The sequence below is a fragment of the Olea europaea genome, chromosome 8 (genome assembly GCF_002742605.1).
Source record: "Olea europaea var. sylvestris chromosome 8, O_europaea_v1, whole genome shotgun sequence".
Classification (NCBI taxonomy): domain Eukaryota; kingdom Viridiplantae; phylum Streptophyta; class Magnoliopsida; order Lamiales; family Oleaceae; genus Olea; species Olea europaea.
This window is the reverse complement of record NC_036244.1, coordinates 17,910,844-17,923,216: the sequence shown is the minus strand read 5'-3', so window position 1 is coordinate 17,923,216 and position 12,373 is coordinate 17,910,844. Positions and strand designations below refer to the sequence as shown.

General features: G+C 35.1%; 2 protein-coding genes across 2 annotated transcripts; one reads left to right on the top strand and one right to left on the bottom strand.

The window, feature by feature from the left end:
* The first annotated feature begins 1,029 nt into the window (after window positions 1-1,029).
* LOC111399048 lies at window positions 1,030-4,206 on the top strand. Its single transcript, XM_023026263.1, has 2 exons — window positions 1,030-1,241; window positions 3,592-4,206. Exons 1-2 carry the CDS (start codon window positions 1,119-1,121, stop codon window positions 4,015-4,017), a joined length of 549 nt encoding a protein of 182 aa, XP_022882031.1. The 5' UTR covers window positions 1,030-1,118; the 3' UTR covers window positions 4,018-4,206.
* A 1,722-nt stretch (window positions 4,207-5,928) lies between these two features.
* Window positions 5,929-7,233, bottom strand: LOC111399047. The gene has a single exon (XM_023026262.1). The coding sequence runs from the start codon at window positions 7,160-7,162 to the stop codon at window positions 6,074-6,076; it is 1,089 nt and encodes a 362-aa protein (XP_022882030.1). The 5' UTR covers window positions 7,163-7,233; the 3' UTR covers window positions 5,929-6,073.
* Between the last annotated feature and the right edge of the window lie 5,140 nt (window positions 7,234-12,373).

The window sequence follows — 12,373 nt, the reverse complement described above, 5'->3', positions numbered from 1 at the left end:
TTGTTGGTGTTTGGGGACGATTTTGTTGATGTTTGGGTGGTTGTTAGTGTGATGTTGATGGCTGTGGTGTTGGTGTTCATTGTGGTGTCGAATGAGTATTTGTTGAAGTGGTGTTTGGCAATGCCTTGATCTGAGCAGCGTTTGCAAATTGTCGCAATGATCCACCATCGTAGTGATGCGACATCGCTTTGAAGCAGCCAGTGCTACTGTTGCAATCTTGTCGACTGAATTTGGTTTTGTAACCAATGGTTATGCAGTGATTTTGGATTTGTTTTTGTGGTGGTTGTGAAGTGATTTTGGAGTGTGTTTTCTTAATAGTAGTGGTGTTGCTGTCAAGCAAGGTGGCGGTGATGGTGGTGGTTCTGACAACAACGATGGCGGTGCTAGAAGTAGTGGTGAGTTAGTGGTCGCAGGTGTTGGCGGTGGTCACAAATGATTTGGTTGATTGTGACCGTTAAATTGATTAATTTGTAACCAATAAATAATATATGATCAATGAAAACGATAAATTGTAACAAAAAAAATAATGCGTGGCTTAAAAAATTGTTAATTTGTGACCGATAATTTGTGACTATATAATAAATTGTGATTTATAAATTTTTTGCTTGTAACTGATGAATAAATTATGATAAATAAAATTTTTGAATTGTGAACGTAAAATAATGTGAAATATAAAAATTTTTATTTGTGGTCAAAAAATAATATGTGACTAACTAAATCATTAATTTCGATCAAAATTTATAGATCCATGACCTTAATATATTGAATTAATAAACTGTATAATTAATTAATTAAATCATAAATTTGAAACTTTTGTTTTTAATTTTAAAATAGATGATACTTAACCTTTTAGATAAAAAAAATTTCCTCCTTTTTTATAGGGTTTGGAGTTTGGATTTAGATTGGAGTGCCAGCTTATAATGGGCCCAGCCCTTTGTCTAATGAACTTCTCTTATCGTGTATTTATTGGGCCTAATTGGTTAAAGGTCCAATACAGTGCAGAGCGGCCTTAAAATAAGAAAAACGTGTCAGTTTGATCGTCCATTTTCACAGGGCACGGCCTCGTTTATAGTGTTCACCTACCAGACAGACAATTCGTGCTGTTATCTCGCCGAAAAATGTCGTCGTCCACCTTGAGACCAGCTTCCTGTCGACTTCCTCCGGTGACCAGAGGAAGTGGGTCCCAATCAAAAGTGTTAAAAGTCGAAATGGTGAAAAGGCCAGCTCTTCCTTGTCTTCAGGTTCTGCAATTCGAACTTCCGTTGCTAAATTTATCCTTCACACTTTGTATTATTTTCTTCGAAAGTTAAACACGTGTGTGTAATGCACTGAATCATGGCTTGCTGCAATTGGATGTTGACGTTTTGTACTTTGAATTCGGCGTAAGTATATATGAATGATTTGTAAATAATTACTTGTTCATTCGTTCTTAGTAATAGCACTGCCCTTGATGTTTTACATAAATACATTAGTCTTAGTGGTATTTCATTAAATTTGGATAGAGATATTTTTTGGAAAATTAACATTAATTTAGGGTGTGAGGAACCGAGAAGTCTATTTCTCTTTCTCCCATTGTCTTGGATTTATTGATTTGTTGTCTGTTTCCATGCGCTGAACTGCTGCTGCTTATAAGTAATTAATTTTTTTGGTTGCCCCAATTACTTCTTGTGCTATCTAAATTAGTAGATTTCTGCATAGCATTGTATCTTCTGCTCTTATTTTATTGATATGGGATTTTATGTTGCCTGTCGCTTGTTACGTAATTATATGGGCGTTTTTCTGATGAATTTTCTGTTTTGTAGCTTTACTTTATTTCTAGTTTAACACAATTGCTGAAATATTGAGAGCAATTAAGTTGCTCTGGTTGCTGGAATTATTTTAGAACCACATAAAGATTAAGAGACTGTGTCAATGTTGTATAGAAATATTAAAAGAAACTAAGTGCAAAAGACATGCTCGAAATCTTCTTGAAGCAGTGTGTGGATCATTATTATCATTTGTTACCTTATCGGGGTTGGGGTTGTGAAGTATCAAGTTATATTATTTCTGCTCTGCCAGGAATAGATAGTTAAACTTATGCCAAAAGAATGGACAAGTATTACTAACAGTTTATTTGCATTGCCAAATTATAATTTGCTACGTGGTGTGAAAGCATCTTGCCTTCCGTGATCGGATTCATTCATTCTCTTTCCCTATTCATCTGATGTTTCTAGATGAGATAGGTGCATATGACATATTAGCAACGTTTAGTACATTGCTTTGTAATTCACAATGCGAAAATGTGATATAAACATTGCTTTGTAATTCACAATGCCAAAATGTGAGAACAAGCAACAGCGTAGTGACTGCATGCACGATTTTTCCGTGATAGCGTCATGGTGCTATAAAAACTAAACATGCCAACATGCTGGAATTATAATAATGCAGGTGGCTTTCATCTACTGCATTCAATATCATGTAAATGTTTGTAAAGTTGATTTATTTGTGTTTGTGAAGTTGATTATATTTGGATCATAATAGTGTGGGACTTGGGATAACTTCTATGCTCTGTGGGTTGGAAATCAACAATATGCAGCCATGTATGGATAACTGCTCCTCAATTACTTAAGTAGGCCGTTCTAAGATTGAAATGATAAGTCTGCTGGCTTACTGACTATTCTAGTTGGGAAGAAATTTCATTCTGAAAAAGCATAAACTATTTTCAAATTTAGCACATGCATTTACATTACTTTCTTGAAATATTACATCATACGAGTTCTGACATTGAGAATAAGCAAACTTACGGATTAGTTGAAAAAAAAAGGAGAGGGGGAGAAGAAAGAGCAAATCAACTCAAAGAACTGCACAGCTTAAATTTGAGACGCCCCAGTCTCAAGGCCTGATTCTTGGTCCTTTTACAGGTGGACCAATATCTCACAAGCTGGCCTTTGTCTAACTGAAATAATCAGTTAGCAATTATTTCCACTCCATTCCTGATACTACATAAAAGTTTCTATACAACGGAGTGTCATCTCATAGTATTTTGTAATGGCTAATTGAAAAGTTCTTTGAATACATTCAATTGTTTTTAGTAATCAAATATGATGTTTCAGTGGTTGCATTATTTGGTTCTCTCAATAGGTTTTCTTTAGCCATGGTATAACTACTGTACATTCGTTAGTTATCTATGATGTGACGTGTTTTATTCATGCTTTTTGCAAGATAATATTTTCCAACTGGTTCAATAACCTTTCAGTTAATTAGAATATATACTTTTGAAGATGATAGATATCTTTGTTATTGCTGTTGTTCCTTCTCAAATCACTTTGAGTTTTAGACGAAGTGGTTGAATATGGTATGGGAGCAGGTCAAAGTCCTTGTGTCAGTCTCATAGCCTCTCATTTATAAATATATAGCACTTGTTGGACCTTGTATCAAAAGACGCGTCAGTTCTGGACATGGGGCGTATTGTAGACAAGATTTAAATAACATGTTCCCTCCCAAATGGCATAACCTTTTGGGCGAGGTGATTCGACGTATAATGGTACAAGGAAAAGAGGAGCACATTGTTATTTTTGGTAAGATCTATAAGAATATTTTTGTTGCTTGCAGGCAACCAGAAAGGAAGAAAAACCACTATTGCAGGATTTGTTCAAGGCCACCTCAAGGAGGGAGATAATGCATTTGGCAGCTGCATCATTAGGTTTTCTTTCTCTTCTCTTACCAGAGACTGCTGAAGCACGTACCAGAAATGCCGACATTAGGAAGAAGATCTTGAAGAAGCTTGAAGAGCTCAGGGAGAAAGCTGGCTTTTCGAAGCCAAAAGTTGAAGGCCAAGAGAAGAACCCAAAAGATGAAGATGAAGAAAAAAAGTCGAATGCAAAAATTGAAGCTGAAGAAAAAAATACAAAGCCAAATGACGAAATTGAAGGAAAGAAGGCCACACCTCAGCATTCTACAGCTCCACCATCAGAAGGTCTTCCTTTGCCCCTTCCAAGCATCATAAATGGCAAAATGGTGGAAACAAATATCTCCTAATGAAAGCATGTCGCTATCATAACATAGATATTTTCACAATCTACTGAAGAAAAATGGTTTCGAATTTTCTGTGTTGTTTCATTTAACGATACTAATTCTGATCATCAACTGAGGCTTTAACATTTTCACTTGTGTGTACGATGCTGGGAGTTTTCTCAACAATGAAGAATAAAGTTTTGTTTTTGTGAATTCCCGCAATATTATGTGAAATGTTTCTATCATTTTGTTTGAAATCTTAACTGGAGAAATCAAATATTTTGTCTACTCCAATCATGATTTCAAGAGCTTAGCTATACTCGTATTTGGAACATGCTGACAAGACTTGCAGCAAATCTCAAGGTCTTGTGTAACAAGAGTGTGTTATCATCATAATGTTTTCCAACATGAGTTTTGCTACACGTGCACGGGAGTTGACACTTCGATGTACACTCTCCTCATATGGGGGGTTCCATGATTTTTTTATTGTCGTGGGGTCCATCCCCTCATGTGAGGGGAGTGTACACCGGATTGCCAACCTCGGTGTACAAATAGCATTATCCATTCCAGATTTTTGGAAAAAAAAATTTGTAAATAATCGAGCTTTATGTTTTCAAATGGATTCATCACATCATTCCTTCTCATTAATCGAGGACAAAAACCTTGAGAATCTTGCTATAACTATACTGTCATGGTCTCGAGCAACTCCACCAACCCCATAGCCTCACCTGCCACCAGCATTTTTGCGTCAACATTCATTTTTAGGCTTCCCATAGCAAGAATTGCTTAGGCGGCCAGATATGGAGGAGGTATTTTTAAATTTACCAAGATTTACACTGCCTTGAATTCACGGAGATAGGCAACAGAATTGACGTAGCGAAAGCTTATAGGGAAAATAACAAATCTCACAAAGATGAAAAAATTCACGAAAAATTTTATTTATGTCAATTAATGCGGCCACAAAAGACTTTCAATGCTTTATATAGCAAAAACCCTAGGAAAATTCAGAAAAAAATTAAATAATAATATTTTTTATTCCCAAAAATGAAAAAAAAAAAATTTTGAGATAATGACTAAAATTGAAGATTCTTATCTTCAGAATTATCCTCCAACAAACTGAATTCAAATCCGAATTTATTTGATTGATATATAACCAAAACAAAAATCACCAAAAAATGAAAAATGCATAAACAAAGGAATTTGACCGTTTCTATACAATGAAGTGTCTTGTTCATTTGCCTAATACTACATACAAGTTTCTATACAAAACGAAGGCCTGATACTACGTAAAAGTTTTTATACAACAGAGTGTCTTGTTCATTTGCCCGTTTCTAATCAAAATTGACTAAAATTTTGTCAAAAATAGACAATCCCAAAATTTCTCCAAAAATCGAAAAGTTGCCTAATTCTGCTTGCGCTGATCCCACTTTTGCATAAAGTCTAATCCCTTCTACAGCACATCAAAAATCAACCCAAACTCCAGTTGGAGATCGGCATCTTACTCTTAAGTAGGAGTTCCATCCTTGCCAAAAGTTCCCCCAAAGACAAATAACAGCTTCATATCCTCGTATGGCAATAGAGCTAGCTGATAGATTTAAGTTCCCAAAACTATGCACAGATTTGAACAGATTGGATCAGTCCGTTTGGAAAATTCCCCATTGATCGATTGCATGCACTACAATATTGTAAAATTGATAGAAACTTGCATAATATCTAAAGATATACCAAATGTGAATTTTAGTAGCATTGAGATGAAATTTCCATGGTACAAGAAGATCGGAGAGGATGCACCTTTGGGATTAAATCATAACTAGGTAATCGTATTGAAAGGTGCAACTGGATCACATCCTTTTCAGAGAGATAATACTTGTTGAGTATTTTGGTTCAATACTTTAATCTTTATAATCCAATATAAGTTATCAAGCAGATTGAAGATAAGCATTAAAAAGAGAATATTATTAGCACGAAATATTCAACATGGTTTCGCCATCATATCAATAAGCGATTTCTATAATTAAAATCTCATGAAAAAAAAAAAAAAAAAAAATCTTTAAAATACCCAAAAAGAAAAAGGAAATTTTCATGCAGTTTTCTTGTCCATATTCTGCACGAGCTGCCTCATCTGAAATCTCCAAAACAAGAAATAAGCAAATCCCAAACCAAATAAAACAAATATCCAAACATTCTCTTCTTTACTCTCCTTTTCTGATTCCACTTCTACAATAGTAAAATCCGCTCTCTCTGAATTCCCCATTATGCCCTCCTTTACATGCCCATATAACACGTATACCCTGTCCTCAGCCCCCACTGTCACGGCACTGGCTGGCCACTCCTCGTCAAGGGCAGTTTCGTCAAACACTACTCCCTCGCTCCAACTGTCGTGGCTTTTGATAAAGTAGAGTTTATGCTTTGATACCGCCACAAGAGTTCCGTCACTTCTAACGGCGATTCCTTCGACGGCCGTTAAGTCTTTGTTCAGAATAACGGTCCTCGCCGTCCCGTCATCGACGTTGACTTTGTATAATTTGCCTGTGTTTGGCTGCACTACTAGTAGATAACCCTTGGAGTTGTAAACGACGCCGTTTAACCCGGAATTGCGATAGGTCTGAGATCTTGTCAGAATCGAGGCGTCGCCGTCGATGTTGACTTTGAAGACGACGCCATTGGCTGCATCGGTGACGTAAGCGTTCCCGGAGAAATCGACTGCGACGTCATTTGGAACGGTGGTGTTTGGGAGCGGGGCGAGGAAGAGTTGATTGAAGGAGGTGAGGTGGTAGGAGGCAAGAGCGCTGAAGGATGGGGTGGAAGGGCGGTGAACGACTGCGAGGAGGCGGTGGTGGTAGCGGTCTAAGGCGAGGCCAAAGAAAGAGGTGTTTTCAGGGAGGGATTCGTCGGAGAGAAGGGGAGCTGCAACGCCGGCGTCAGATATTGAGATGAGCTGTTTCTGCCGGAGGGACCCCACAACGAAGTGCTCCGACTTTTGGTCCCACGCGAAGGAGGCCGGGTAGAGATCCGGCCAGCGGAAGTTGATGACGTGGGGCTTCCGACAATGAACTGGGCAAAGTGAAATCAAAGTGAGGAATACCAGAATGGATTTGAACATGTTTTTTTGTGGATGGGTGTTTTTTGTATTCTGATTTGTAGGATCTGAGAAATTAGAGTTTCGCATAGATGAATTTAATTGTTTATATAGGATGTTCGGTGAAACGTTGAACAATAAAATTACACAATCCTATTTTGTGAACAATACTACAATTTAACCTTGTTCAGACAAATTAGTAAAATATAAATTTTCTCCTTGTAGGATTCCAATCACCTTAATAGAAGCTTGATGGATTAACCTAAGTTATTAATCTCTTCATATTCCACTCAAAGAACGTGATTGCAATAATTGTATTATGTTACATATTATTCTTATCTGGTAAATCGCGAATAATGCTCGAAACAATGTAAAATGGCCAAAATATATATATATATATATATATATATATATATATACACGCACAGACACGAATCCTCAAATCCTTTTTTTTTTTTTTTTATTTGACAATCATATATGATCAAATCACATTATTAATGAACAATCAACGTAGAACTATTGAGCTCAAATTTAAGTATGCACTATATTATCATTTGAGGTCATGAGTCCACTAAATAGGTTACAGATTTCGTATCACGAACATATGTTCCCTAATTATTTCACTTAAACTCTAAAGGTATCGAGATATTGGCCAATGATTCGATCTCATATTGATACTTCAAGGAAGGGGTAATCAGTACAAAACGTCCGTACCTTTCATTTTTTGGCAGATTTCACTCTCAACTTTACCTTTTTTTTGCAAAACGTCCTTCTGTCAATTCTCCATTAAAATGTTCCGTTAAATCAAATGGTAATTAGCACAAAAGGTTCTTACCTTTTAATGTTATTGTGTAAAACATCTCTACATTTCATTTTTTGGCATAATTAGAACAAAATGTTTTTACTTTTCAATGTTATTGTGCAAAACGTCCCTTCTTTTATTTTTTGGGATTTTCACCCCTACATTTCACATTTCATTGCACAAAAGATCATTTTCATCCATTTTTTTCAATAAAATGACGATTTTACCCTCCTATTCAAATAAAATAAAAAAATAAAAATAATTAAATAACTAATTGTAATCGTAGTCCTAAATCTTTCAAAATATTACAGATAAGTCCTAAATTCTCTACTACTACCACTTTCACAACCACATCAAGCCGCCCACCACGTTTCGGCCACAACACCCATCAAACTCCACCACTAGCCTCGCATCACTCTCCCCAATATCCTCCTCCATAGTATTGGTCACCAATCTATCCGAAATAACCACATTTACAGCCTAAAATACCAAATTGTCGTATACAACCCTACGTTTGGCGCCACCCACGATCACGCACCACCACCAACAGTTACACCTCGCCTCGACGAATCCATACATGGCCTCACATCAATCAAAATTGCCTCAAATCATTTTATTATAATTCTAGAACATTCGATAGTAGCGACGTCTATTTTGCCAAAATCTTCTCCTTCAATTCATGCATCCCACAACACTAAATTCCGAAATTGGCATCAATCGAACCATCAACAAACTCAAACAACAATATGTATTAATCTAATTGAACAAATTATCCCCTCAATCATTTCAATTTCTGGTCCAAAACTCTCTACGAGCGCAATTCACAGTGAGAGAACCAAAATTGGTGGGTCCTAAGTACTCAAATCTTTCAAATTCATGTGTGAGAGGACGGTGGTGGAGTTCGGTGGGCATGGTGGCCGAAAGGTGGTGCTATGTGGATCTATAGGTAGCAGTTTGATAGGTTGTGAAAGTGGTTGGAATTTATGATTTCTTTGTAATTTTTTAAACTTTTAAAGACTATGGTTGCAGTTGTTAATTCATCTTTTCTTTTTGTTTTATTTGAATAGGAGGTTAAAATCGCTATTTTATTGAAAAAAAATGAATGAAAATGACCTTTTACACAATGAAATGTGAAAGGTAGGGGTGAAATGCTAAAAAATGAAAGGTATGGACATTTTGCACAATAATATTTAAATCCTCAAATCCTTTTTTTTTTTTTTTATTTGACAATCATATATGATCAAATCACATTATTAATGAACAATCAACGTAGAACTATTGAGCTCAAATTTAAGTATGCACTAGATTATCATTTGAGGTCATGAGTCCACTAAATAGGTTACAGATTTCGTATCACGAACATATGTTCCCTAATTATTTCACTTAAACTCTAAAGGTATCGAGATATTGGCCAATGATTCGATCTCATATTGATACTTCAAGGAAGGGGTAATCAGTACAAAACGTCCGTACCTTTTATTTTTTGGCAGATTTCACTCTCAACTTTACCTTTTTTTTGCAAAACGTCCCTCTGTCAATTCTCCATTAAAATGTTCCGTTAAATCAAATGGTAATTAGCACAAAAGGTTCTTACCTTTTAATGTTATTGTGTAAAACATCTCTACATTTCATTTTTTGGCATAATTAGAACAAAATATTTTTACTTTTCAATGTTATTGTGCAAAACGTCCCTTCTTTTATTTTTTGAAATTTTCACCCCTACATTTCACATTTCATTGCACAAAAGATCATTTTCATCCATTTTTTTTCAATAAAATGACGATTTTACCCTCCTATTCAAATAAAATAAAAAAATAAAAAAAATTAAATAACTAATTGTAATCGTAGTCCTAAATCTTTCAAAATATTACAGATAAGTCCTAAATTCTCTACTACTACCACTTTCACAACCACATCAAGCCGCCCCTATAGATACATATAGCACCACGTTTCGGCCACAACACCCATCAAACTCCACCACTAGCCTCGCCTCACTCTCCCCAATATCCTCCTCCATAGTATTGGTCACCAATCTATCCGAAATAACCACATTTACAGCCTAAAATACCAAATTGTCGTATACAACCCTACGTTTGGCGCCACCCACGATCACGCACCACCACCAACAGTTACACCTCGCCTCGACGAATCCATACATGGCCTCACATCAATCAAAATTGCCTCAAATCATTTTATTATAATTCTAGAACATTCGATAGTAGCGACGTCTATTTTGCCAAAATCTTCTCCTTCAATTCATGCATCCCACAACACTAAATTCCGAAATTGGCATCAATCGAACCATCAACAAACTCAAACAACAATATGTATTAATCTAATTGAACAAATTATCCCCTCAATCATTTCAATTTCTGGTCCAAAACTCTCTACGAGCGCAATTCACAGTGAGAGAACCAAAATTGGTGGGTCCTAAGTACTCAAATCTTTCAAATTCATGTGTGAGAGGACGGTGGTGGAGTTCGGTGGGCATGGTGGCCGAAAGGTGGTGCTATGTGGATCTATAGGTAGCAGTTTGATAGGTTGTGAAAGTGGTTGGAATTTATGATTTCTTTGTAATTTTTTAAACTTTTAAAGACTATGGTTGCAGTTGTTAATTCATCTTTTCTTTTTGTTTTATTTGAATAGGAGGTTAAAATCGCTATTTTATTGAAAAAAAATGAATGAAAATGACCTTTTACACAATGAAATGTGAAAGGTAGGGGTGAAATGCTAAAAAATGAAAGGTATGGACATTTTGCACAATAATATTGAAAGATATGGACCTTTTGTGCTAATTATGCCAAAAAATGAAAGGTAAGGACGTTCTATACAATAACATTGAAAAATAGAGATCTTTTGTGCTAATTACCCTTTGATTTAACGGAGCATTTTAATGGAGAGTTGAAAGGAGAATGTTTTGTGCAAAAAAGCTAAAGGTGAGGGTGGAATCTGCAAAAAAACGAAAGGTATGGATATTTTTCACAAAAATCTCAAAAGGTCTCTACCTTTTGTGCTAATTATGCCAAAAAATAAAAGGTAGAGACGTTCTGTACAATAAAATTGAAAGATGGAAATCTTTTGTACTAATTACCATTTGATTTAATGGAATATTTTAATGGAAAAAAAAAAAAAAAAAAAAAAAACTAAAGGTGAGGGTCAAATGTGCCAAAAAACGAAAGATATGAATGTTTTTCACAAAAATCTCGAAAGAGAGGGACGTTTTGTGCTAATTACCCTTCAAGGAACTTTAAAATAGTAATCAAAGTTCATTATCCGAATGCCCTACTTACAACAATTAAGTGAAATTAAATTTATGTGGCCATGTCAATACATTTCAAAGTGTGCTCTCAATCTTATTAATAATATCGAGTCAATCTTATAAAAATAAAATGTTCATCTCTATCTTTCAATTGTTGACAATAAAACTTAATTTGAATTATAAATAGAATTTTGTCATTCTTAATTACTTAAGCACTTGATTTATAATATCAAATCGACTCAAGAATAAAATGCAAGTTCAAATTAATGCAAACCATTTTATCAAAAAATAAACCAATATTTTATTTTAAAATATCAAAATTACAAATAAATTTATTCTGTATATCCAACAGTTTATGCAAATTATTACATGATTTTTCGAGTTAGTCGAGGAAGCATTGGATGCACGAAATTTTAGCCGAAAGGAATCCTAAAAGAGGAGAAAACTAAGATCCTATAATTATCTTTATAAGCTTTATTTGTTTCTTTACAAGATTTTGTAGTATTTTGAAGAGAAGTTTTTGATGACTATCTCGAAGTCTTCCAAAAGGAATGAATATGTTCATATTGGTCTACTGCAGGCAGTAATTAGGGGTAGCAAACGAGTTGAGTTGCTTGTAGATTCACATGCTCGATTAATTCAAGCTTGGCCTATGGGTAACTCAAGTTCATTTTAAGACAAGCCCTGAACTGAATTAAGCTCACATTATTTTTCACGAGCCGAGCTCATTTGAGAGCTGACTCATTTGGGCTCATGGGCACAAGCTCGTGATCTAACAAGCCCACCAGTCAGCTCATAGAAGCTCGTGGGTCAACTCATTTTAGGATTTAGAGGAACAATTATTCTTGCTTATTCACAGTATTGGTTATTCTTGCTTTCTTGAGGAATTAGTTAATCAATTTAAAACAGTACTTAATCGTATGAAAACAAATTCAATAATTGGAATAAAAGCAAATACTAAGGCCTTGTTTGACACCCATTATTTGAAAAATTAAAGAGTTTTGAATAGTATTTTTGGAGAATGTATGGTTAAAAAGTAAAGAAATTTTATTAGTTTGTGTATAGAATATTTTATTGTGTAAATATATGGTGGAGAATGATACTGTAGCAAAAAACTTAAATTTTTAAAAATTGTCAAAAATTGACTTATAGTGGAATTTTGAGATTTAACTTATTTGTTCTTAATATGAATTGGGATGAATCTTCTACGAGGAGGAGGAGGATCAGTCTCCCTACCACC

Excerpts from the sequence above, each read along its gene's own strand:
- LOC111399048 (XM_023026263.1), top strand. The coding sequence starts at position 1,119 with ATGTCGTCGTCCACCTTGAGACCAGCTTCCTGTCGACTTCCTCCGGTG. Across the intron at positions 1,242-3,591 it reads CAGCTCTTCCTTGTCTTCAG|GCAACCAGAAAGGAAGAAAA; the intron begins GTTCTGCAATTC and ends TGTTGCTTGCAG.
- LOC111399047 (XM_023026262.1), bottom strand. The coding sequence starts at position 7,162 with ATGCGAAACTCTAATTTCTCAGATCCTACAAATCAGAATACAAAAAAC.